This window comes from Apostichopus japonicus, chromosome 17 (genome assembly GCF_037975245.1).
Source record: "Apostichopus japonicus isolate 1M-3 chromosome 17, ASM3797524v1, whole genome shotgun sequence".
NCBI lineage: Eukaryota > Metazoa > Echinodermata > Holothuroidea > Aspidochirotida > Stichopodidae > Apostichopus > Apostichopus japonicus.
In genome coordinates this window covers 2,707,896-2,735,795 of record NC_092577.1, presented here as the reverse complement: position 1 = coordinate 2,735,795, position 27,900 = coordinate 2,707,896, and the positions used below count along the sequence as shown (strand labels likewise).

The 27,900-nt window shown below is 38.0% G+C and overlaps 2 protein-coding genes across 4 annotated transcripts in view; one reads left to right on the top strand and one right to left on the bottom strand.

The window, feature by feature from the left end:
* Window positions 1-27,900, bottom strand: part of LOC139954850 (gamma-tubulin complex component 5-like) — a 59,251-nt gene that overhangs the window by 7,509 nt on the left and 23,842 nt on the right. The window contains exons 8-19 of one of the 2 annotated variants that reach the window (XM_071954812.1): window positions 25,945-26,141; window positions 23,461-23,576; window positions 21,956-22,191; window positions 21,374-21,623; window positions 17,691-17,850; window positions 17,065-17,228; window positions 15,716-15,794; window positions 15,195-15,315; window positions 14,181-14,347; window positions 13,038-13,252; window positions 12,243-12,343; window positions 10,532-11,537 (exon numbers count right to left, since the gene is read on the bottom strand). In XM_071954812.1, the coding sequence (XP_071810913.1) occupies window positions 11,467-11,537; window positions 12,243-12,343; window positions 13,038-13,252; window positions 14,181-14,347; window positions 15,195-15,315; window positions 15,716-15,794; window positions 17,065-17,228; window positions 17,691-17,850; window positions 21,374-21,623; window positions 21,956-22,191; window positions 23,461-23,576; window positions 25,945-26,141 (1,877 nt within the window). In that variant the 3' untranslated portion in view covers window positions 10,532-11,466. Of the gene's footprint in view, window positions 1-10,531; window positions 11,538-12,242; window positions 12,344-13,037; window positions 13,253-14,180; window positions 14,348-15,194; window positions 15,316-15,715; window positions 15,795-17,064; window positions 17,229-17,690; window positions 17,851-21,373; window positions 21,624-21,955; window positions 22,192-23,460; window positions 23,577-25,944; window positions 26,142-27,900 lie in introns of those variants that run through there. The other variant, XM_071954813.1, reaches the window with a different exon arrangement.
* Window positions 1,053-8,373, top strand: LOC139954851 (uncharacterized). 2 transcript variants are annotated; one of them, XM_071954815.1, is made up of 2 exons: window positions 1,053-1,306; window positions 4,230-8,373. In XM_071954815.1, the coding sequence occupies exon 2, from the start codon at window positions 4,256-4,258 to the stop codon at window positions 6,497-6,499; it is 2,244 nt and encodes a 747-aa protein (XP_071810916.1). In that variant the 5' UTR covers window positions 1,053-1,306; window positions 4,230-4,255; the 3' UTR covers window positions 6,500-8,373. The 2 variants fall into 2 exon arrangements, with proteins under 2 accessions (XP_071810916.1, XP_071810915.1); XM_071954814.1 differs by lacking the exon at window positions 1,053-1,306 and adding an exon at window positions 1,357-1,500.

The following is a 27,900-nucleotide window of genomic DNA, read 5'->3' as shown; positions in this document are numbered from 1 at the left end:
GACTGAGCTAGACAGCCAATTTCCAAAAAAGGAAGAGAGGACAGTCCCGAGAGAAAATAAAAAACATTGAGACACCATAAAGTCAAAGTTATGGGTGATAAAAATACTGGATGCCAGGAAGATGAACCAAGGAAAGAACAAATAGGGATGTGTTATCCAAAAGTGATGGTATGGTTCGTGTCTCCTGGCTGTGGAGGGTGGGGTGAGGATTAGGTGAGTGGGGGTTTAAGAGGGTTGGTGAGGTTCAGGAGGGTGGGGTGAGGTGAGGAAGGAGGGTTTGGTTGTTCATGACACATAGTTCTACCACAGAGAGGGTTGGGTAAGTTTTAGGAGGATGGGGTGAGGATAAGGAGGGAGGGTTGATTTTCATTATTGTTCCTCCCCCATCTCTTACAACCCCGAAATTGTCGAAATATCTTCCAATTGTGTATACAATCTTAAAACGAAACATCGGTGTAAGGCCCAAGATAGTGGAGCAACATGGTTCGCCCCCCCCCCCTCCCTCTCCGGTATGTGTGTGGGAACTCGGACAGTTCGTTAATGCAACCTACATGCATTATTTTGGTTATATAGGGTCATCAATAGTTTTGAAATCATCATCACCAGTCTAGGGTGTTTACAAATACACGTCACAAATATAAAGGAGAAACTAACAGAGACATGCTACATGGCGCCTGACCTCATATGTATACTTGTAAATTAGACAAAAATAAAGCATAAAAACAGACAATGAAAGTGAAAAATACTCTTTAATAATCATAATAATATTTAAATTTGTAACTTGGTAAGTCCATATTTCAATTACAAAACTGAAAAATAGAAAAGGGAAAGTAAAAGTGAAAGAAAATGCACTAATAACTGAGCTTTAAGATTCATAGAAATCATCTAAACAATATCCTCATTTAAAACAGACCTTGTTATTGCATAATATCGTCATAATTAGAACGAAATTTGATAACAGGCGAGCGTATAGTTTTTGCTTTGAATCGAAACTATCTGTAAGGATATTTATAGCTAGCCCGCGATGCATGTACAAAGGCACTGACAATTTTTTATTGATTTATGACAGTAAGAATTGTAAACCAATCTACGATATACCAACATGTAAATCTTTTTGCTTCCATAAAGTTTACAAGAAATACTCTTTAGAAGAGAACTAATAAGAGAACTTTAGAAGAGAACTACGAGGGAGTATATTAGTTTGACTAGTTTTTCAATTCTTCAATACGCACGGCAAGGTAGTTCACTGAACTTCATTTGATTAAACGGGAGTCAGATCCAGCTATTGAAGAAGGTGGAATACAAGGTAGGCCTAAGTATACTACAACGGTAACGATCAACCTAACGTACAGTACGGTAGTGTTTGGGCACTATGTAGAAAGCATGTCACCATTATACGTAGTAGTAATATGTCTTCAATACGCACGGCAAGATAGTTCATTGAACTTCATTTGATTAAACGGGAGTCAGATCCAGCTATTGAAGAAGGTGGAATACAAGGTAGGCCTAAGTATACTACAACGGTAACGATCAACCTAACGTACAGTACGGTAGTGTTTGGGCACTATGTAGAAAGCATGTCACCATTATACGTAGAAGTTTCCAAATTTCCAGAGGACAAGAAATTCGGGCAAAAGTCCTGAAAAATTCGGGCAGCCTAAGAGGAGAAAAAAAATATATATGTGTATATAAATATGCAGTAGCTTGCCCGAATCTTTTTCAAATTTTTGTCCGACAATTCTGTGGAGAGCGTTTTATGTTATTTGTTTTGTGATATTAATATAGGCCTAATGATTTTCTGTATTTTGCATCATGTTGCCCGAATATTTCCGTGTAACACCACCGTAAGCGCAGCTCATCTGGGCTACCACGCTTTTTGCACTATCAAAAAATTATCTAACTAGTCAACTGTATACCTGGACATCCCCGACACGAGTGTATATAAGAAACGTTTTCTTGTTCATGGATGGTGGGGGGGGGGGGGGTGCCTACAAGCCTAGAAGTACAGGTTTATCGTATTCTTTGTTATTTTTTATACTTTTTTTGTGAGACAATTGCAGTCTCACCCGACACAGCGACATTATCCCGCCTACGTGTCGTGGAACAATTTATGTATTTCTGGAGGTAGCTGAGTACTGTGTTAAAATAATAAATACGGTAACTTAATAGGAGCTTCAAAAATATACTGTCCTATTTTTCCCCTTCAAAGTGATGTTACCATTTTTTCTTCTTCTAATTTACCAAATTTTTGGGGAAGTGTAAATTTCTTAATTTTTTAAACGTGAGATTATAAAATAAAGAATGTTTAGATGCAACTTGCAAGGCCTCAGAAGTGCCATTTCCTGCAATCTGAGAGGCATATTTTGCCAAAAAATCTCTTGGACGCTACGCGCCAACCGATGGTGGCGCTCCGCTTATATAGTGTCACGGGAACTCGGGCCCAAAAGTTTCTGCCCCCAAACTGAAATGGTCCCGTACGCCTATGTATAGGACTAGAGGGACGCAGGCAAATTTAACCAAACAAGCGAAGGTATAGTTTGGGAAAGGGTTGTATCCTCAGCCGTCAGAGGCAAGACAGTTAATCATTGAAATTTTCAATAGTGACAATTCTAATCAAATATCACAAGCGGACCTTGCACCGACACATATACATAATTGTTAATCATGCATATAAAGTCTACGATGTCGAGTGGTTAACGCCGGTGTCTTCCAATCATAAGGTCCCCGGTTCGAATCACTCCGAGATTAATGTATGTCGTCCAGTTACAGAGTTGCTGACAATTGACAATTCATAATCATGGACGTTAACTATGAATCTAAGAGACTGACCTCGGTCAGCTTGCGGCTTTGATAAGCCAATGAGGCTTCTTCGCGAGTTCCTGCTTGCAGGAGGATCTAAAATACATACAAACATGCATACAAAAACACACACATACATTGTCTGGATCGTTGAAATGAATCAAGTCTAAAATGTCATTTGAGAACTCCAGTTAATTTTAAGAAACAGGAAACTTTTATCCAGCATGCGGGGAAACGGTAAAGATCTAGGATCTAAAATACATTCAAATACAATACATGCCATCGTTGTGTTGCGGATGTGGCTCCCCGATCACCCGATTCTCGTTGTTGCCATGTAAGATACCTAAGGTGGATATTGGTGATGTAGTTCCACCAAGGGCGGCGGAAGCACTTTTAATCTGGGGGGGGGGGGCACCGACATCAAAGGGCACTTTGCAGAAATTAGATTGAAATGATGCAGCCTTATATTTAGTACCCTTTATAATTCTTATTGCATTATCTTATTTGCGTATACATATCACTCCATCAACGCCCGCCCCCCCCCCCCCTCAAGAAAAATATGCATACTAGCACTGCAATATCCAATGTGCAAATTGGGAAACAAGGAACAAGTTTTCATTTGAGACAAAATGAGTTGAAATCATGCTAGTTGCTAATGTAGGAATCTTCCGAATTAGAGTTTTTCTTGTTAATATCTTAACCAATTTTTTTCATTCGAAATAGTTTTGAGTTTGACCCACAAAAATTCATTAAAGTCAGGGGCGTAGCCAGGATTTACAAAGTCGTATGCACGACTATCTGAGCGGAGCGCCACCATCGGTTGGCGCGGAGCGTACAAGAAAATTTTTGGTTTTACAAACCCCTCAGATGGCCGGAAACGGCCCTTCCCGAGTGTTCATTCTGGTTCCCTGGCCTCTTGCTAACTTGAGACACCTCAATTTTTATGTAGAGAAAGGGCACACTTTTAACCTGAGGAAAAGCGGTTCCGCCGCCCTTGAGTTCCACGATAGTTATAGTGTTGTATTATAACTTCGTCACACGTTGTTATGAATTGCACGATAACTATCGTGGACTATTACAAGGAAATCAAGTAGACCTTTGATAGTCGGATATTACAGAGAGCGACTGGGATGCTAACCCTAAAGACATTGACAATTTACATCGACATTGCGCAATACAATACTATTCAAATCAGTGATTGTTGTTGTCACCATAAAACTATACACTGTGCCGTAACTGTGCGTTAGTCAACCAACATCAAACAAGTTAATGCCTCGTTATATGAAGAATCAAATTAGATAATAAGTCAACCAGTACTCTACCAATGCTTTAGACCCACGATAGTGACCGTGAAATTCATAACAGTTATAAAAGAACTGTTAAGAGTAGCTATTCTTAGTTTCAGTTTTTTCTTCTTATCGGTTCCACAGAAAAATCTTTCTTTCTTTCGTAAAAAATGGCCTCCAACCTGCAGATGATGGAGACGAACTACGTGTTTGGTATCTGTGCTGTATGTTCGAACGAACTGATAGAACCAAAGTTGCTGCCATGTCTTCACCGATTCTGTCAAAGCTGTTTGATAGACCTCGACCAGACGGCGCAACACAACGAGAAAATTGAATGTCCAACTTGCAAATATAAATGTAGAATTCCGAAGACGGGAATATCCGGACTTCAGGACGACTTTCAAATGAAAAGTTTGCTTCGTTTGAAGCATCTTCAACCACAACCTGAAAACGAGCCGTTAAATTTGCTTTGTTTCAGCTGTTCTAAGCGATCAGCTTACTGTTTCAAATGCAACGAGATTCTATGCGACCAGTGTCATAAATCCCGTCTTCAAAATGAATTACATTATAAAGTTCATAAGAAATACACTCTTTACTTGACAGAAAACAATCTAACCCGTGGAAAGATAACATACCGTAGAGACATCCCCACCTGCGACGATCATTCCATGCAACCAGTCCAACTATGCTGCTTTACTTGCCAAAAAATGCCAGTTTGTGTTGCTTGCACCTCTAATGAACACAAGGATCACTTTGCAATAGACGTAACTGAAATTGCTGAAGTCGAAAGACAAAAATTAACCGCGAAACTTACCGAACTCGATCAACATGCTTCGAAATTATATGACGTACCGAAGAGAGCCGAAGAGACTGAGAGAAGATTGGAAGATAATGTCGCAGCAAAGACGGCCAACTTGGAGTTTCAATATGAGAAACAAATAAATAGAATCCAAGCAAACATCCAAGAACAACAGACTCAGCTGGAACAGAAATTATCAGAGATTGAAAACAGGAGAAAAACTGAGTGTAGTCAAATAAGGCTGGAAACAGAGAGGAAAATGCAAAAGCTCTTAGAAGAATGCGAGGTTGCCATCAAGGAAAAGAAAAAGAAGCATTCGGATCAGCTTCAAGTAGTCATGGACAATCACAACTCAGAGGTCAAGAAACTGGTGACGAGAATGGAATCCTTAGAAGAACGTTTGAGCCATCTTCTCTTTTCTACAAACATTCTCACGATAAAGAACAAAACCGACCTTCAGCAGATCTTAAAACGAGTAGAAGATAAAATAGAACGTTACGAGACGTTTAAAAGAACGACGTCCAATATGATGGCTTCTAAAGATGCCTGGTCGGATGCTCTGTATCTCTCTGATATAACCCTAGCTAGTCGACATCTACTGGAAGATGTTCAAGAAGAGTTTCCACAGCTAGATATCTTATATAATTTTGCTATTGATGATATCATCAATTTTGACAGTGAAAATTCTATAATTACCGAGGAGAATAAATCGATTGTGGTAATTGACAGTATGGCAGCTAAAGGATGTTGTATTGATGGTATGGCGCGCAGCGAGGATGGTCGCATTGTTATCACAGGATCTGTATCTCATGAATATTCACATATCTCAGTTATCAATGCAAACAGTGGGCAGATGATAAGACACGATCCAATCAGAAGACGGCAGACGACATCTTCTTATCCTAATCGCTTTTGTAGTTTCTTTTCCCAATTTAAGATCGCTACAGCATGTATACCGGACGAAATAGGTCTTTATGATGTTCGAGATGGCTCCTACGAGAAACGAACCATCAGCAACGAGATAGACAGCTGGTCTATTGGTCGATGTGTTTACTGTGTTACCACTGATCCAATCAACAACCACATCATCGTTGGTACCAACTGTAGAGATGTCTATGTCTTTGATGACCAGTTGAATTACAGTCACACCATAACACTCCCAGATGTAATCTGTCACTCGAGGGATATAGCGGTACATAGAGGGAATCTTCTGGTCTGTGATTATGGAGGTAGAAACGCATGTGCGGTTTCTATCGGAGAATCGCAGCTTATGTATACATTTACCAAACCAGAAGATGAGAAAGGTGTATGGGAACCACTCAGCGTATGTAAGGATATGAATAATTCTGTCTACATCATTTGGTTACATAGCGTCGCTGGCCAGCTGCGACGAGTCCTATCACAGTACAGCGAAGATGGACTTGAATTATTGGCAACAATACCTCTAGAAGGAGATGCACGTTGCTTAGCAGCGTTCGAGGAAGATGGATCCGAGAAAATTGTGGTTGCCACCTTAAAATCGGGAAAATTGCAGACAGTATTCAGAGAGAAAGTCAAGTATGAAATCAACTCAGAACCGGTATATAGTCAGAGTCTTACATATATTGTTACATAAGTGAGGCAGTCAGTTACCAGCTGGGGCCATATGCTGTTTGTTCACTACTGACCAAGATTTTAAAGGTAGTCAGTATAGGCCCCAAATTATGGCACGCTATAATTGCTAGAAGTTTTCAGAAGTACTTTCCCGGATGTCTTTACTCTCCAAATTGTTCTCAGACATTCTTAAGGAACACACAAGATGACTGAATATATCCCAGTGAGGAAAATTTTCCCGAAGGTTGTTAAAAAGGTACAGTTTAAGCATTTTACCCAAAGATGACCATACTTGAATATCTAGCATATTTGGGGCCAATATAGCAAGACAGCCTCAGGTTTGAACATGTACACATATGTTACCAAGAACAAGAAAGAAAATGAGGACACACCGGTATTTTCCAACTCGTCCAAACAGCGACACCTTAGTTCAAAGGCGTTTCTGAATATTTTGTGTTAGACTCAGCCCTATTTTCATTTTAGGCCTATATTCTGCATTTGCATTCATCTGTGTCTACAAGGGCAATGTACCTAAAAATCCAATCATGAGTTCATAGAGGAAAATAATATTTCTACAAGAAAGTTGCATTTGATGCAATTCTAACTAAAGATTTGAAAGTTGACAGCTAAGGAAGTATTCCAAACGTAGTGAAGGATACATTATAAGAGACAGTTAAAAGATATATCTTGCCCAGACAGACCACCTATTGTGACCCAATTCAAGGAAGGTTCAACCAATCACAATAGGTTACATTGAATCAATAATATCTCGCGTTATGGGGCAATAGATTGAGATCGTGTCTCAACCTATGCGGAACATTTTTGACTTTCATATTAGTCTTGTATGGTGTACCACCGGAATATCCCTTTCATTTGAACCATTCGATGTTGAATATAGCAAAATATGTCAGAACAAAGTTGAAGGAAATATTAGGAGATTAAAATATATGTTGTACGAAGTATTAATGTATGTCTGCACGACTGCGATTCTGGTTACATGTAATTTATGAATATGCAATATATTACGTCACAGAAAATACTTAAATCTGATTGGGTAGTACAGCTCCAATTGACAAACAGTACTGCAGTTAAAAAAGTCGCTCCCTGACCATGGCTCTCGATGCCTGTATTCCCTGCTTTGATTTGCCACTATCTCGTAAAGCTGCTAGCTTAATAGCCTATTATTAAGAGGAACAGGACATAAATTCGTAAAAATAGCATGTGGGGTGGCTTCCATGTTCAACATTTAACTCAAAAGTTTGAATCTTTTCAATTTAGCAAGTCATTTCAGATGGGAAAACCGTAGATTGTTCTAAGATGAAAAACCAACCTTAGTATGACCCGGCCGCGATTTTTTTTATATCCCAAACAGGTTTGCAATTGTGTGTAAATAGTCGCTCATGATTGGTCGGAAAAGTTACGTCATCACCAAAGAAGCCTTCACTTCGAGGTTACCAAAATGTCTGCATCCATTCGTTGCAACGGATTTACCCGTTCAAAATTACCCGAAGCTTTTCGAAACTTTGGAATTGGTTTATATATATTTAGCACACTAGTTTATTATGATTGTATCATCTAGTGGAGTGGAGTGTTATCTCAGTGGTTAACGCCGGTGCCTTTCAATCATAAGGTCTCGAGTTCGAGTCACTCCAAGATTAATGTATGTCGTCCAGTTACAGAGTTGTTGACAATTGACAATTCATAATCATGGACGTTAAATATAAATCTAAGAGACTGACTTCGGTCAGCTGGCGGCTTTGATAAGACTATGATGGCTTCTTCGCGAGTTCCTGCTTGCAGGAGGATCTAAAATACATACATACATCTACTATCGATGTTTGATCGAAGTTTTCTGTGAAGGCATTAATCGATACTATCGCACAGTGAAAGTTTCGTACAGGGTGCTTCGCATATGTGCTATAGGTCTATATGTATTATAACTGTGTACACAGTGCAGTATCATAAGTAAGGTTAACATGTGATCCAAGCATAAAGTTATGGCGTTTAAAGGGAAAACCCCGTAACTAGACTTAATTAAGTGTCAGTGTTATTCAGTGTATGTATTCGAAACTTCCAAGCGATGGTCATTATTGGTGCTGACGTAACGAGCAGTCTGATTGGCTTAAATCTTAATTGCAAACCTGTTTGGGGAAAAAAGTCGCGACCCGGCCGGGTATCGAATCCGGCCCATCCCGATTGCTACGCCACATTGATTCAAATGCCACCGCCGTTATCCGTTCGGCCACGGTACCGATCAACTAAAAATAAAACTCTTCATATAAGTAGTTTTATGTATATAATGAAACCTTGTTAACTTACTTTAAGAGGGCAGAGTACACATTTCATGACGAAACATATTGGCGTATGTTTGTTAGCGCTTGCAAGCATCTCCACAGACTGTCACTACATACTCCCTGTACTATCTGTTTGATAGTACTTGCATCTCCACAGACTGTCACTACATACTCCCTGTACTATCCGTTTGTTAGTGCTTGCATCTCCACAGACTGTCACTACATACTCCCTGTACTATCTGTTTGATAGTACTTGCATCTCCACAGACTGTCACTACATACTCCCTGTACTTATCTGTTTGTTAGTGCTTGCATCTACACAGACTGTCACTACATACTCCCTGTACTTATCTGTTTGTTAGTGCTTGCATCTACACAGACTGTCACTACATACTCCCTGTACTATCTGTTTGATAGTACTTGCATCTCCACAGACTGTCACTACATACTCCCTGTACTATCCGTTTGTTAGTGCTTGCATCTCCACAGACTGTCACTACATACTCCTGTACTATCTGTTTGATAGTACTTGCATCTCCACAGACTGTCACTACATACTCCCTGTACTTATCTGTTTGTTAGTGCTTGCATCTACACAGACTGTCACTACATACTCCCTGTACTTATCTGTTTGTTAGTGCTTGCATCTACACAGACTGTCACTACATACTCCCTGTACTATCTGTTTGTTAGTGCTTGCATCTACACAGACTGTCACTACATACTCCCTGTACTTATCTGTTTGTTAGTGCTTGCATCTACACAGACTGTCACTACATACTCCCTGTACTATCCGTTTGTTAGTGCTTGCATCTCCACAGACTGTCACTACATACTCCCTGTACTATCTGTTTGTTAGTGCTTGCATCTACACAGACTGTCACTACATACTCCCTGTACTTATCTGTTTGTTAGTGCTTGCATCTACACAGACTGTCACTACATACTCCCTGTACTATCCGTTTGTTAGTGCTTGCATCTCCACAGACTGTCACTACATACTCCCTGTGCTATTCGTTTGTTAGTGCTTGCATATCCACAGACTGTCACTACATACTCCCTGTACTATCCGTTTGTTAGTGCTTGCATCTCCACAGAATGTCTGTCACTACACACTCCCTGTACTATCCTTCAATGCAACGAGCAATCAGATATAGGAATTCGTTCAGTCTGTACACCGGGATATACAAAGATTCTTTTATGTTGCTCCTCTTAATCTGGATTTTACAGTATCTATGGTTTGCTCTTATTGTTTAGTTTGGGTTTATAGTTTTTATCATCTGATATCTATTTCATTTCCAATTATTGTGACAACTACCCTGATCCAGCGTCTCCTGGATTATGCGGAAGTATTCGACTGTTTAGATTGAGACTTTATGCATAAGACATTGCCATCATTCTCATCAAGTTGCCTCCGAGTTTAAGGGCTTCCGTCAAATGTGTCCACTTAGTCCGTACCTTTCTATTACTTGTACTGAGATTTTAAGTACCTTAAATTAATTCAAACAATAATATTCATGGTATTTCAATTCTGAACCAAACGTTCAAAATTTCCAATGATACTGATGATGCTTTTATTGTAACAGATGGATCGCACAGTTCTATTAAGGAAGTCATCATAACTGGCGATGAGTTTTGTAATGTCTCTGGGCTATATATAAATTTGAATTTTTTTTTTTTAAAGTTGATAAAGGATTGTCTTTATAAGGGAAAGGCTATATGTACATTTAGTTGAGAAATGAGGACTAAACAATTCAATATAGAGATTGTATGAAGCTAATTTCTTTCCAAACAATATTTCCTCTCAACAGTTGAAGACTTTTAACTTATATATATATATATATATATATATAGATATATACATGCACACACACAGTGGAATGACCACCTTCCTTAGGTCCTGCAGGTTCCAACCTCTGGATATACAATCAGTGCCCATGGCCTAGTTGGACCTGTCCATCACATTGCAAACTTACCCCCCACCCCAGGAACTCTGCTGCTTAGGGTAATTACCCTGGCAACAATATTTAAATCAAAATTATCCTTCATGAAATGATTCCTGACTGGGGCTAGTAATGATGAATCTGAACATAGGTTTCAATTGTCTGAGAGGGTTACACATTTCAGAAAGCATTTAAAAAAAAAACTTTTAGAGGTTTCTTAGATCAGACAACTCAATGAACTTGGTAACTCCCAATCTTGATTTCTATTATGATCTGTTTATCTCTACATCCATTTGTTCCATTATCATATACCATGCTTCACAATTAATCAAGAATAAGTTACTCAGCATTTAACATATATGACTTTTCAATGTAATTTTGTGAAATCAAGTGCAGGGTGCAACTGCAAGCTCTCCCCTCCCCACCCCACCTGAACCCCTGAATCCCCTCCTCCAAGTACCCTTCTAATCAATCCAATTAATTAATATTTAACTTTAAAAGGTTGAATTAATCCAATTGTTCTGACTCTCTTCAAACTTTCACCTCCCTATAACGCTAACGTGAGTCACATTGTTAACACCCCTGGACTGGCGTATCACCCTTCACAAACTGTATCAATCCATCAGTTAAGCCGACAAGCCTGGGAGCGATCACTGGGCCAAACGTTCTGGATGTATCGATAGGCCAGCCAACAAAGTCTGGACATATCTCATGGACAGCAACTCTGGACCGGTCACCTATCTCTGGACCGGTCACCTATCTCTTCTCTTGTGAGGGTCAGCCGTGAGTTGATGACTACCAATGGTCACTGACAAAGATTCCACTATGAAAGATGAAAAATAATATTAATATTTATATAACGCATATTCAGCAAAGCTGCTCAAAGCGCTTAACAAATGTAAAACCTAGAACCAAATAGTAACAAAAATCCAAAATATTAAATATATAGGACCAATAAGGCAAAAAATGTAAAAAGCCAAAAGCAACAATATAAAAAACACCCGTACTAAACGATACTAAAAAAAAAAAAAAAAGTATATAAAAGGGAATGGCAATTCTATATTGTTTTCAGAACGGTAATATTACATACTGAAGTCATTACATGAAAACAGGGATGGATTAATATGTACCTACAGAGAACAGAATTTATAAGCTGCAAGGTATAATTGACAATCAACCTGCTGGTTTGAAACCAGAACAAAAAATTTTTCAGCTAAACTGGAAGACAAATTAAAATTAAACTGCTTTAATAGGTCAAACAACATCTGTTCAATGAAAGGAACTGCGATATAAAACAAGCCTATTCATTGCCCAGCCTTGGTGCGGCTCTTCTTTGCAATGTGAGCATAGGGTCAACTACAAGGTAATAGTTGAGGTTAACTATCAAATACTTGTGCTTCTTGCGTCGATACCCCCCCCCCCCAAAATTACTTGTGGTGTGGCTCGAATGAATCCATTCAGAAAAGAATTTATGAAAGGCAAACTCATCTACTTATATTGCTTTACATGAACATTGGAGGCCACTTACAGTGAGGGAATGTTCCTTTCTTGGTCACGGTGTGTAACGTATTGGACAGGAAAAAGCTGCAATTTGTGAATTCTTTATTCATGGCAGCAAGGCTCTCCAAACTGAGAAGCAAAAACAGACATTAGAGCAAAAATCACTCACGAAAGATGTTGACAGACTTAACAAAAAGAGATTGAAAAAATCCTAATGAGAGGACATGATATATTGAAATTGAGATGCTCCACTACGAGAGGTGGTTTTTTGACTTGGAATAAAAAAATAAAAACTAGCGAATGGTCAGTACTCTTGTCAAAAACCTTTTCTCGGTAAGAGTTCGGTGTGCTTCTCCGTGAAGGGAGAAGATGGAAACACGACTATAGATTCACCAGTCTCCCAGAAGGAGATTGTGTAATTTACACATCATGCTGCATATTTTGGACTTGTAGACCAGTAACAAAATCTTAAAATACATTTATGGGTCAGAAACAGTCTAAAGCATTCAAAATAATCATTAGACAAATCTATGGGAATTGGAGTTAGAGAGTGTGTGGTTGTGTGCCGGAGGATTGCGTGGTAGAAAGGGGGAGCAGAAGGGGGGGGGTGGTAGGTTTAGGTCCTCTTAAATACAGATCATACTCTTCTTCCTCTTATATTGTCTCTATGGGAATGTGTGTTTCGGGGGGGGTTGGGTGGCAGAGGAGGGGGCGGGGGGATGGGGGTTGGTAGGACTTTGTCCGCTTAAATACAGATCATACTCCTCTTCTTCTTCTGATATTGTCATACTGTGAAACAGTGAGAATATTAAGTACATATCACCTGAAAGTATGTTTTCCTAGCATCCATTTTCTATGGAATTTCATGCCCATGTTTAGTACTTTCACGACAGCCTCTCTGATCATGCTGAGCTTAGGATGGAGTAAGCAACGCTCGCCGATGGTTGCCAGATACCTATCGTGGGCGGAAATCAGGTCATCTAGACTCTCGGCTGACGATAAACTGTCTTTGAATTCTAAGCTGGTCGTATGTAAAATCTACCAGAGTAAAAATAAATTAATCAAATAAATAAATAAATAAATAATTTGTGACGGATGTATTGATTTATGACTCGTTCCTGTTTCTTAAACATTCCTTTAATTGGTTCCTCCCAATAATATTGCCTTCTTTTTTTTCTTCTTCAGATCTTTGGTGCTATTTATTAATTTTTAAACCTTTACTGTCTTTTAAAGTTATTTCTATGAAAATCAAAAGCAATTTCTAACTTACCTGTAAAAAGTTGCCTTGTCCTATGTTGGAGCTTAATTCAAGTTCTGATTAAATTGTGGAAAGATTAGTGCTAGTACCAAATTAAGGAATTAGTACAATATAGTTCACGATATTATCCAAAAGTGTAGGAATTACAGCTATATATTTCACCATATCATCCAAAATGTAGGAATTACTACAATATAGTTCACAATATCATCCAAAGTGTAGGAATTACTACAATATAGTTCATGATATCATCCAAAAGTGTAGGAATTACTGCAATTCATGATATCATCCAAAAGTGTATGAGTTACTACAATATAGTTCACAATATTATCAAAAAGTGTAGGAATTACTACAATATAGTTCACGATATTATCCACAGTGTAGGAAATACTACAATATAGTTCACGATATCATTCAAAGTTCTACACAGTGTTTTAATTAACATATCTTTCAATGCTTTGCCATGACCAAGGACATAGCCAGTACAAGTAGAATGATGGTCTATAGTTTTCAATGTCCCGACTAACTTGGGTAAATATGTTAGAATGTCTTGAATTCTGCCCTACTGATGGACTTTTAAGTACTGGTTGTCGGTTGGATAGGCATCTATTTCTGACCAATGCTGGTCGGTAAGACTGATGATCGCCGACTAGCGTAGCTACATCATCAGGGTTACTAAGGCAACCCCCCCCCCCCTGATGGTCTTACCCTTGTCATGAGGTAATCGTGGACAGCTACGACAAAATGAAGCAATCTGAATCGCAAGAGGTATAACTGATGGAGAAGCGAGGGCGGTGTGACCATGCTGCCGTCTGGACGGTGGGAATTATCTGTCGCATCCTGATGTCGGCCATCTTGGATAGTTCTTAAATGTGCTGGTGGAAGCAGAACGAACAAAGAAAATGAATATTCATTAATTAATCAATGGTTGAATGATTGACAGGTCATTATATGGACACTTCATCGTGTGTTATTATTGTAACCCCCTCCCCCCCCCCAAAATACATATGTGTAGTTGAATGACGGACAGGTCCTGATATGGACACTTCATTGTATGTTATAATTGTGACCCCGGCCCCCCCCCCCAGGGATGCTTGTTTGGTTAGTTTATGCATCAAAGAAGATCTGAAGGCATTAAAGGGGAAGTGCCTACAATTTTCAATACTACCACCTGAGATTACTTAAAGGGATACTCCAGTGGCTGACCTTGAAACATTTATCTTTAATTGAAAAGGATTTCACACTGTTTGTTGATAATCCCCAATGCTAACAAATGATACGAGCATGTGACTTTGACCTAAAAAGCGGAATTTTGAATGTTTTTTCAATTCATTATTTTATTTATACAGCAATTAAATACAGCTACCGGAGTATCTCTTTAAAAGCAGGTATTTAAACTTGATTGTTCCAGCCCTCTACTATGATTTCTGAGCATAAATCCAAATATGATCAAAATGATCAAACTACCACAAATTGTTGGATGTTTTATCAGAATAAACATGAAAATGAGACTAAACTACAGGTTCAAGGCTGGTGTAAGCTTATAAGCCAATCAAATAGCTCCTCTTTTGGTTCTATTTTTCCTCTCAATATAATATCATGGCAACAGCCACCACCCCCCACCTCGCAAAAAAAAAAACCCACCCCCACCAGTTTGCCCATTCCCAATAATAAGCAAAGTCTTAAATGAAATTGATGCATTCTTCAAGAAATATTTCAAACCTTTAAAGTTGATCTCCTCAAGACAGTGTTTTACTCTCTTCACGGACAGTAAGAATTGGTATATTTTGTTATACTTTTCTTGACATGCAGGAGTTATTAGCAGGTTAATAGGCCAAGGAACCTAGGAAAAATGAAACAGCGATGAAAAATCACAAACAGCAGTGATATTTATCTCAATACATCTTAGAAATAATAATAAAAAAAAAAAAATAAGTAAAGGTTACAATGAAATCCCATAGTTCAGATTCAAGAAAGGTTGCATAGAAATCCTATGGTCCAGCTTCAATACAGGTTACATAGAAATCCTATGGTCCAGCTTCAATACAGGTTACATAGAACTCCTATAGTCCAGATTCAATACAAGTTACATAGAACTCCTATAGTCCAGATTCAATACAGGTTACATAGAAATCCTATAGTCCAGCTTCAATACAAGTTACATAGAACTCCTATAGTCCAGCTTCAATATAGGTTACGTACAAGTGCTAGCGTCCAGCTTCAGGAAAGGAAAAAAAACGAACCTTATAGTCCAGCTTCATAGAGTTGAAGAATAGTCCACCTTGTACCAGAACATCTTTCGATTCAATTATGATAAATAATCTATGAAAAAAAATGAAAATAATGTCAAACAATATCGACACCAAAGAACCAGAAGATGAAAACGTTAAGTGGTTACGATGCCGAAACATATTCATAGTGCGGTAAGCCATACATGTTAATATACATGAACTTGTGCACACCAAAATGAAGAGGATTATCTATTGACTAATGCAGAAACATGTAAAGGACGGTATCAGGAATCAGTCATCACATTGACAAAGCAGCAACCATTTAATTCACTGGTAAGGATTTTACAGTATAGAATTGTTTTGTTACTGAAAATGAGATATTCTAACAAAACTGAAATTTTTCTGGGGAGCATTAGAGATGATATTCAATGTTAAAAATTACGGTCTCAATCGCTTGTAGAAAGTTTATGACATATGCTGCATTGCTGTCATGGTTAACACATCTGCAGTAGCTTTGATGGTTGAAATATTGGCACTTTTTTATCTGTACCATTGTACACACATGTAGTTGCACACTGCAGTTTTAACCAACATATTCTGTCCACATTACATGAAGTTAGTATCCTAGAATATAATTCAAAATGGTAAGCTGGGGGGTAAGTTCACAGAAGAAAATTTCCGAAATATTTTGGGTCACTTCATTCCTTTAGAAAAATTGACTTTATTCACCCCTAAAAACTTAAAATTATAGAATAAAAAAAAAGCAGATACTGCTCTCTTGAATAATGCCATATGGTGAGGTAAAATATCATAAAGATCAATATTTTCCAAGATTTCAGTACGTGGTTCTTGAGAGCCCCAAAAAACTAGGCCACATTAGTCCCAGATCTTTGATGGTATCATTTCTGTAAAGCTTTTGCAACAACAAAAGTATCCTATTTAACAATAATGAGTTAAAGGGTGTGAAGACTCGCGCAAAAAGAAACGTCTCATGCCTGTAATCTGACCTACTTTCAAATGAGGTGTAACAGAAGTGTTAGACGCCACCATCGATCCCAGAAAATACACACACACAGCTTGCTACCATCGGTAATTAGACACTAGTGTACAGTCAGTACATACAGCTGCGGTCAATACCCATTGCACAGTGTACAAACAATACAGCGATGGACATCTCAGGTCCAGCTAAAGATAACAAGGTATCACGTTTCATTACTGTACTGTCTGCATTTTGTAGCGATACAAACAAAATGTCATTTGCAAGCAACAGAAAGTTAACTTTTTCAGATTGCTGCACGTGATTTGGGGCGAGTCTTCAATGCTTTTAAGAGGGTTTTCTTCTTCTTCAATATTCTACATACCGTTGTGAGTCCTCGCTCCACCTAGACCTCAGAGTATCTTGTAACTTTGAATTGAGGAGGTTCTCGAAGAGGACGTCTCTAACAAACTCGCGACTAGCCAAGTCATCAAAGAGGTTGTTGTAGAAGTCATTCATGATGTCGCCTGCCTCTAACAGGAAATATTTCTGTAACATAAGAAGATCATCATGGATGACTGGTTTGTTTCTGTTTCTGTTAAATACTCGTTAAAAACCCCTTTGGGGTTTTCCAAATTGTTACAAACAAAAAGTATGAATTGTAAGGGACCGCAGGCTATCTTATACATCCTAACAAAGATCTATTCATATTTCTACAAGGTCACGATTAAATGGAAAGGATTTATGAAAATACAATTATGCAGGTTATATTTTTAGAGAAGGCTTCTGTTACAGAGTCTAGGAATAAAATAAAATAAATTTAAGATTTGGAAAGGACTAAAAAAAAAAAACCTATTCAAATTCAAAAGGAATAAGTTGTAGTAATAACACTTAATCAACTTAACAAGTTGAAACTGTTTCATTACATCTCAGATTTAGTTTTTTGTCTAAAGTGAAGCCTGCATGGAGCATTATACCGCTGTGAATCAAACAAGAAGGTCTAGTATTCACCTTTAAGTCCGAGAGGTACTTAAACAGATGGTATTGCTCCTTCAATACCTCCAACAGCCTCTGATTGATCCGAGAACAGAGGTCTAAGATGAGCGGATTCAGACCTCTGTGAAGAAGGATTTCCAGTGGAGGTATGAAACCATCTTCAGGTAACATCAGACTGAGGAGGAAGGAAAAAATTGAGATTATAGCGGAAAGTCAAACTGATGCCAGTAAAGAACAAAGTAGTGGACTGAGCTAGACAGCCAAATTTCAAAAAAGGAAGAGAGGACAGTCCCGAGAGAAATAAAAAAAACATTGAGACACCATAAAGTCAAACTCATGATTTGATAAAAATACTGGATGCAAGGATGTGAACCAAGGATGTGTCATCCCAAAGTTTAAACGATGCAAGCCAAAATTCAAAGAGAAAAAAAACACAAACTATACATCATGTCAAAGACTGTTGGATCCTCATAAAGAGCAACTCCCCCAACAAGATTAGAAAAATCTCTCTGTTTGAGAGATTCTGTAGCGTAAAGAATTAATGTTTGGGAGCTGTAAACCTGTGTAAACCTTTGTAAATCTGTGATGTCTTAATGTCACTAGGATCCGTAACTTGTTCTTTTTTTCTGTGTTTTGATTTTCATCATATCGAGGTAGAATGTAAGAGGGTGTTGCCACTGAAACCAGTGTCATCGTTTCATCATGTTAAGCACTTCCGTATTTTTGATTGAGCATTTGAAAAACAACATCTCAATTACAGGAAATAAACATTGTAGTGGATAAAGGGAAAAGCAATAAGAACAAGAGCATCAATGACGCAGTATCTCAATACTGGAAGTTCTAATTTCGATTCCTAGTTTCCTATCTTTGCTCTGTCTCTACAATTATCAATATCAATCATGGTACAACAAATACAGAACTTGCATTTACGCTACTTTGCCACGAAAAGTCTCTGCAGGTTACACTTCATCCTGCGAGTGTTGCCTTTAGCGCCCATTGCCTGTTTGTCGAGAGAACGGCGTTGCAAGGTTTAGTAATGTCATAGAATATTTAAGAACTTGTTTTTTATGTGGTATCCTTCATCTTGGGTCAGTCTCTGTTGGACTTTTTGGTCATATAGTTTATGATGTATCAGGTTCCTAGACATCAATCAGCTTATCTTCGTGATGAATTGAAAAGTATCTTTGGATACGTGAAATGTACATCTTATGTAGGAACTTCTTGTTAATTTTTCTTCACACTGGTGAATATGAATGTACAATTTAGTGCAAAAGAATATAACAGGAATGGGCTTTTTCAAGGTTAATCAAAGTTTATTGAATCAAGGCAAAGAATGAAATGGCGTGAAAAGTACTGAATTAAATTAAGAAGTCTAAAAAGTTACTATATCCCAAGTGCCCACGTAGGAGAATCCAACCTGCAGATGCAGAAAGAGTCCTGAAAATGAAAGAAAACAAAAATAAATGTTAACAGAACGTTGGATAATAGGAGACAATATATTAGGCACATGACGAATGACTTCACATTGCTTTTAAATGCAACAAGCCCATATTACATAACACTTTGTAGTGGAACTTGTAAATGCATTTTCTCTCTGAAAATGACAGAAACATACAGACAGCATTACAGGGTGAAGAACTTCGAAACAAAGTGAAATAGGCACATGCACAACCAAAAACTAAAAAAAAAAAAAAAATTAACTGCAATATGAATTCACAAACAAAAGAATACTGCCAAAATGCGTTGCAAACACTGTACGAAAATTCAGTGCACACTTATCCGTTGGGCAAAGTAGAGAACCAATGTTCACTTGTCACTGACTTTATCCAGAATTAGCAGGTGGGCCTATGTATCTGGGTACACCGGATAAAATCACACAAGGGTAAAACTATACTTAGAACTAACCAGAGCCGACCAAGGCAGTACTTTTTTTAATATAAGCTTATTTAATTTTCAAGTAGGCTACTATAATATGTACTGGGCTTGAAGGTATTGCCAGTGCTGAAAACCACCAGTGACAGTTCTAGTCAGTAGTAAACTAATAATATCAGCATAGGCTTAGTATTGTGTAGTTGTACTATCACTACCCTACTACTAAGTGCTTATATAGGTCCTCCAAAATTCAAGGCAACGACATTGTATTCGTAAACAATGTCTTGAAAGCAAACATCATAATTCATAAACACACGGTCCCGTAATATGAATACACTGCACTATAGAATACTTAAAACTATAACCCTAGGCTACACACTATGGTAACGTGCATATATATGTACATATGCAATTAACCACGATAGGATACGTTGATGCCCGTTAACAAGTGCAACCTTAAAAATGTCACTTTAATTCAACCCAGAATGCTGGAACAACTCCGAATTTAGCCTCAAATCATTGTTTAACTTGTTTTAAACAATCGACCAGACGATGGAGGTGGTACTTTCTTGAAAACGGAAAATGTGCAATTCGAAAGATGAAAGGATTTTACTTACGTTTCGTTTTTATTTTTCAAGCCGAGGCAAAGAAATTTCCGAATTTCATCCACATTGTGAGTCCGACATCGTCGCAAACAGATATTTAATGAATATTCAACTTCTTTTGTTCAAAGTTTTGCTTGAAGCAATTCGATTGCTGCTTTATGAATATGTATTAAAACGGATTTTCAGACGATATCCAAGCCGCAGTGTACTAAAATATAGTGATGGGCTAAGCTCCTACAATGCATTTCACCGCTTTTGCGAAGTGTTTAACGATTGCGCAATAACACAAGTTTCGGAGCGTGTGCAAAAAAGGCTTGCAACAACTGAATTTCAGCCCTATTTGGCCCGATTTGGACATAAATCGGTGAAAAAGTCATAGAATGAGATAAAATTCTCGAATAAAAAATAGTAACTTTTGTTGGCCTATATGATATATGCTTGCTCTGGAAATTCCAGAGAAAAAGAACTTTGTATGAAGACGCTGAAAAATTTTTAATAGAAGAGAGAGTCCCACTTACTGTTACAATATCTCTATACATGTAATGTATTGAGATAAAAATGAAGCACATGGTGGCTCTCTACTGTCATATTTAGACTTGATCAAGCCTTCAGCCTTGTGTGTGAAGGAACATTAAGTCTGTTATATCGCCTTAATAAAATAAGATATTTCTTCAGCTGTGTGGGGAAGCTGTGCACCACAGGGGTTTATGTCTGCTGGCTCTGGAGTGTCGTGGTGAGTAGGGTTAGGTAAGGTAAGGTAAAGAAGGGGGGGTTGGTTGTCCATGACAGTTATCTCTATTATAGAGACGAATGATAATGGTTGCATGGGTTGTGTCTCCTGGCTGTGGAGGGTGGGGTGAGGATTAGGTGAGTGGGGTGAGGTTAAGGAGGGTGGGGTTAGGTTAAGGAGGGTGGGGTGAAGGAGGGTGAGGTGAAGGAGGGTGAAGTGAGGTTAAGGAGGGTGGGGTGAGGTTAAGGAGGGTGGGGTGAGGTTAAGGAGGGTGGGGTGAGGTTTAGAGGGTGGGGTGAGGAAGGAGGGTTTGGTTGTTCATGACACATATTTCTATTACAGAGAGGGTTAGGTAAGTTTTAGGAGGGTGGGGTGAGGGTGAGGAGGGAGGGTTGATTTTTCATTATTGTTTCTCCTCCATCTCTTACTACCCCAATTATACTATAAAGTGTGAACCTAGACAAGCACTATTAAACAGCAGAGCCTTTTACCTTGAATAAGCATCTTCCTTGCCCCCATCTTGTACCTCTAAAGCCTCCTGCATGCTGCACACATTTTTGAAAGCTTCTGTCATCAGAGGATCCTTGGAATGCACGTCCTGAATCCGTCGAGTGGATCTACTCGAGGATGGATCCACTACAGGATCAGCTGTCTCTTCTTCAACTTCTTTGGATACATTACCATGGTAACGATTCAACAGTTGAAAAGTGGCCTCTTGAAAGTCGTGGAATAATGTGAAGCCTAGTTATTAGGAGATAAGAAGAGGAGGTGACATTAAAGGGGAACTTTAGGAAAGTGAGGAGTTATGTATTTCTATCAATTAGAGACAGGAATGAGTAATTAAAATTAAATCGAGTCAATTTATCGTTAATGGGATTTCCAGACATTTCACCCTATCTTAAAGACGAATACATGGAAAACCGGAATAAACGCAGGCGCTACATGACTTGCTTATGTTGGACCATGACACATCGACAGCAACTGTCTGTCCGAAAGCGACATGAATGCATGTCACGAATGTCTCCGAGACTAATAATGGTCTGCTGCCCTCTATAAAATTAGCAAAAACCTACCTGGTTGCCTAGTGACAAACTCATCCACATAGTAACCCATCGCGTGTAATAGTTCCATAGCTTTTCCAGCCTGAAGTATCTGCTTATAGACAGGTTTGAGGAAAAGAGGCAGACTGTCCGAAATGATTGTACTGGCATCCTCAGGGGACAACAAGTGTTTTGTTGAGTGTCCTTGCGAAGGCAGTACAAACGATTTGGTCCAGTAACTATCAGACTGGACACTCACATTGGAGTCTCTGTTCAGAAGAAACGAGAAAATATATGTATGTGTCTGTGTGTTTATATAAAAATATACATATCAGACCAGAATACCTCCCTCATACAAGAAAAAGAACTCTAACGCATATATCATGAATGTGTAGAAAGTGGTAAACAGATATATAGTAAATAAATAAAGATCAACACAACAGACAAATTCCACTTCACGACCGGTTTCATCCTATTGGGACTCATCAGACAAAGGTAGGAATCAAAGAATCCCGGACCTTGTGTCACAGACCGAAGTCCATACCACCAAGGGTGCACTCTGTTCAATCATAACAATTGGGTAATATGCCCTCATTTACAGTTATATAAAGCCATTTTATACGCATTCACACACCAGTAGAATCACTGTGGTCGAGTTGAGTACGGACGATATATATATATATATATATATAAATATATATATATATATATATATATAAATATATATAGATATATATATATATATATATATATACATACACACACACACCCATACACACATGTTTGTGTTTCATTCCAACCGAGGACCCCATTGTATTTTCCTTTGTTCAAATCCATGTACCCTAACCTTAACAATACCCCGTGGTGATTCTTTAGAAATCACAACCGAGGACCTGAAATTCTTTTGTTCAAGTCCTCGGTCGGATAGAAAAACAAACGCACACACGCATACATACACACATACATACATACATATATATATATATATATATATATATATTTATATACATATATATACAGCTTCACATAGAGCTAACACAAACTGTGCCACTTGTTATTTAGTTCCATCACATATCACATGTTTGTCAAGGGGATTCATCTCCCTCAGCTTTCATGCATGATAGGTTTGGGTCATCCATTTGTCGGCCGATGAAGGAACTAATTGCCATTTGAACACACCGATTTGGTTGCGAGGAAAATACTTCATCATAGGCCGCCCCCGTTGCTTCTACAGTTACAACCGGGTTGTATATAGTAGTGTGTTGACAAGTTGAAATCTCCATCTCCCACATAGAAACTGTTAATTGTTTGCCAGACAGGAAATGTATGAACATTATAAAACTAGTACTACTAGGCACGAATCATTAGCTTCACTTAAACAACAGTGAATCAGATATCTAGAGGTTACTAAAAGGAAATCTCGTCAAATGGATGACTGGGCTTTTGGTTACTATGATACATTCACTTCAAACTGAAATTCTGCATGAAATATGTCAAGCCCCCAATCAATTTAATTATGTTAGTTAATTTCATCTCACCTATGAAAACTGAATTCTCCCGTGGGGTTATTTGGGGTGCCGTTAGTGAGCCAGTGATCCAAGAAATTCAGGTACGGTCTCATTGTTTTCATCCAGATAACTACAAGAGTTCTTGCCTGTGAATTATAACGAGTACTTTTAATCAATCATTGTAGTGTGCATGGGAGGGAATAGGTCCTGTTTGAGCTGCACAAGGTGCTGCTACCTCAGGAGAGGTCAAACCAATCATATGTAGCAGTATCTTGTTCAAGATGACATATACAAAAGGCAGATAAAAGCTGCATACAGTGTAGGTATTAACAGTATTACACATTATAATAACAAGAGCATCAATGACGCAGTATCTCAATACTGGAAGTTTTAATTTTGATTCCTAATTTCAAATCTTTGCTCTGTCTCTACAATTATCAATATCAATCATGGTACAAAAAATATATAACTTGCATTTTTGCTACTTTGCCATGAATAGTCTCTGCAGGTTACACTTTATCCTGCTAGTCTTGCCTTTAGCGCTCATTGCCTGTTAGTCAAAAGAACGACGTTGCAAGGTTTAGTAATGTCATAGAATATTTAAGAACTTGTTTTTTATGTGGTATCCTTCATCTTGGGTCAGTCTCTGTTGGACTTTTTGGTCATATAGTTTGACGTCAATGACAACGGCCAAATTAGAAGAGGCGAACAACTCGACCATATTCTTGATGCCTGCCTTGAGAGCTAGGCCTATTGACCTACTGTATGTTACTGTAGACTGTAGTGGTGACTACCATCAAAACTGTGTCCACTTCTAGATATCAAAACAACCCACGTTTTTCCATCTCAATTTTTCTGACATGAAGATTTCATGGATTTATGACTTGGAAAAAATAATGTAAAATAAAAAGAAGATTACAAGCTTTTATATGCAAGTGATGGGTGGCCTCCTCCTCCCCTAATAGCCACCTCAGTTCCTCTCCATTTTGTTATTTTATTTTAATTCTTTGTACATTTGATGTCAAACATTACAGGTTCAAAAGAAAGCTAAACATACTTCTTATAACCTTATACATCTTATATCCTTATAAATAAAAACATAACCTTATACAATTTTTATAGTCTTATAAAAGTTGTGATGCAATGGCCGGCTCCTCTTTTATACGTACCCATCAAACAAACTTACCCTGGTCCTTCCTAGGAAAAGCTGTCTGAACACCAGTACAATGCTAATGTGGCTATCACTGAAAGCCTAATAGGCCTAGGGGGCCTAGGCCTATATATATATATTTTTTTAAATGCACTAGGCCTACAGTAAGTAGCCTTCAGAAATACAAGAATGTGTATACGTAATTATACAAAATACATGAAGGGCAATCAAACAAACTTATCATGGCCCTTGCTCTGAAAAGCTACCTGAACACCAGTACTATCCTTAAATGGATGTTACAAAAACGAAGGCCTAATATAAATTAAATGCACTACGTAGAATTCAGCAGTACAGAATGTGTATATGTAATTAGCATGCAATACACTACACCTCGCGTACCTAACTACAGTACAGAAAATTGGTCGCGAGGGAAGCCATTTTCGTATATCTAACAGGTAGCTGTCATGAGTCATAGCCAATCTGCTACAAAACAGACTTGGGGGCGGGGCTTAATCATCAAAAACGGACCTTTTTACTAAAAGTAGGGGCGGCAGCTCAGTGTTGTTTTAAGAAAGAAAAATCATTTAAACATCAAATAAAGCAAATAAAAGCCATAAAATGTCATAAACACCTAGTAAAATACTTATTAATACCTACCTGTAAACAACAAATGAAAGTTTAAAATGTTAATAAAATATATAGTACATAGGACCCTATCTTAGACGATACCACTGTTGAAAGACAATTCTATTCTATTCTCTTTCATAAAACATAAGTTTTGGAGCGTGTGCAAAACAGGTCTGCAAAAGTGTGTTTTCAGCCCGATTTGGACATAAATCGGTGAAAAAGTCACAGAATGAGATACAATTCTGGAATAAAAAATAGTAACTTTTGTTGGTCTATATGATATATTCTTGCTCTGGAAATTCCAGAGAAAAAGAACTTTGTTTGAAGACGCTGAAAAATTTTTAAGAGAAGAGAGAGTCCCACTTACTGTTACAATATCTCTATACATGTAATGTATTGAGATAATAATAATTAATAATAATCAGCAGTTATTTTTACAAAGCTTAAGCGATAAACCGGCAAGGGCTTATGCATTACAACTTACAGGTCTGGTGGCTTCCAATTCAACATTTTAACTCAAATTTGGAATCTTTTCAATTTAGAAAGTCATTTCAGACGGGAAAACATTAGAGTACATAATCACTGCATAGAGTGTAGGATCATGCAAATCCATATGACTGAAAGTTTCATACTGTTATCGATTGACCTTTTGCATAATACTCCTTCACAGTGTACAAATGAGCAGCAGGAAGTGACATCTGACCTTTGACACTAGAATAAACATTACTGGTACTCACAGCTGTAAGATTTGTTGAAGCTAGTTGAATGTGGGACGATAAGGACAGCTCTACTTCAGATACCATTCTCTGTACAAATGAGCAGCAGGAAGCCACCTCTGACCTTTGACACTTGCTAAAGACTTTATAGACTACATCAATCTGGTGAAACCAAGGCTGAAGTGTATCTCTGAGTGTTGTGAGAGTAAGGATTGAATCTGTACAAAGAACAGAAAAGAACGTAAAAGTTGTCTATTAACAGAAATAACTTAACTGCATTACACCTAAATCAAACCAAGCAATTTTCAGACAATTTAACATTTCAGGTGAGACTCCTAGATTGGAAAGGACTGATGTCTACCAAAAGCCCATTCAATAACATTTTAATGTTTGGTAAACCGAGCTTGGAATATGTTGCTGTGGATGCATTTTGCTGTGATTCCTGAAGCTAAGACAAACCTTGATTTCTGCTTTAATCAGTTAAAGGAGCTTAGAATAGTTTCTCTTTGATACTATTCATTGCTGTGTACACACCTTGCTGTGATTCCTGAAGCTTAGACAAACCTTGATTGCTGCTTTAATCAGTTAAAAGAGCTTAGAATAGTTCCTCTTTGATACTATTCATTGCTGTATATGCTTCTTGCTGTGATTCCTGAAGCTTAGACAAACCTTGATTTATGCTTTAATCAGTTAAAGGAGCTTACAATAGTTCTTCTTTGATACTATTCATTGCTGTGTACACTTTTTGCTGTGATTCCTGAGGCTAAGACAAACCTTGATTTCTGCTAAAATCAGTTAAAGGAGCTTAGAATAGTTCCTCTTTGAAACTATTCATTGCTGTATATGCTTCTTGCTGTGATTCCTGAAGCTTAGACAAACCTTGATTTATGCTTTAATCAGTTAAAGGAGCTTAGAATAGTTCCTCTTTGATACTATTCATTGCTGTGTACACTTCTTGCTGTGATTCCTGAAGCTAAGACAGACCTTGATTGCTGCTTTAATCAGTTAAAGGAGCTTAGAATAGTTCCTCTTTGATACTATTCATTGTTGTGTACACTTGCTGTGATTCCTGAGGCTAAGACAAACCTTGATTGCTGCTTTAATCAGTTAAAGGAGCTTAGAATATTTCCTATTTGATACTATTCATTGCTGTGTATGCTTCTTGCTGTGATTCCTGAAGCTTAGACAAACCTTGATTTCTGCTACAATCAGTTAAAGGAGCTTAGAGTAGTTCCTCTTTGAAACTATTCATTGCTGTATATGCTTCTTGCTGTGATTCCTGAGGCTAAGACAGACCTTGATTTCTGCTTTAATCAGTTAAAGGAGCTTAGAATAGTTCCTCTTTGATACTATTCATTGTTGTGTACACTTCTTGCTGTGATTCCTGAAGCTTAGACAAACCTTGATTGCTGCTTTAATCAGTTAAAGGAGCTTAGAATAGTTTCTCTTTGATACTATTCATTGCTGTGTACACTTCTTGCTGTGATTCCTGAAGCTTAGACAAACCTTGATTGCTGCTTTAATCAGTTAAAGGAGCTTAGAATAGTTCCTCTTTGAAACTATTCATTGCTGTATATGCTTCTTGCTGTGATTCCTGAAGCTAAGACAAACCTTGATTTCTGCTTTAATCAGTTAAAGGAGCTTAGAATAGTTCCTCTTTGAAACTATTCATTGCTGTGTACACTTCTTACTGTGATTCCTGAGGCTACGACAAACCTTGATTGCTGCTTTAATCAGTTAAAGGAGCTTAGAATAGTTCCTCTTTGATACTATACATTGCTGTGTACACATCTTGCTGTGATTCCTGAAGCTAAGACTAACCTTGATTTCTACTTTAATCAGTTAAAGGAGCTTAGAATAGTTCCTCTTTGATACTATTCATTGCTGTGTATGCTTCTTGCTGGGATTCCTGAAGCTAAGACATACCCCATCATGATTCTTTGCAGATGTTATCAAACTCTGACTTCAGGTTAAAAT

What these genes read in the sequence shown, in the direction of transcription:
- LOC139954851 (XM_071954815.1), top strand. Translation starts at nt 4,256, where the DNA reads ATGGCCTCCAACCTGCAGATGATGGAGACGAACTACGTGTTTGGTATC.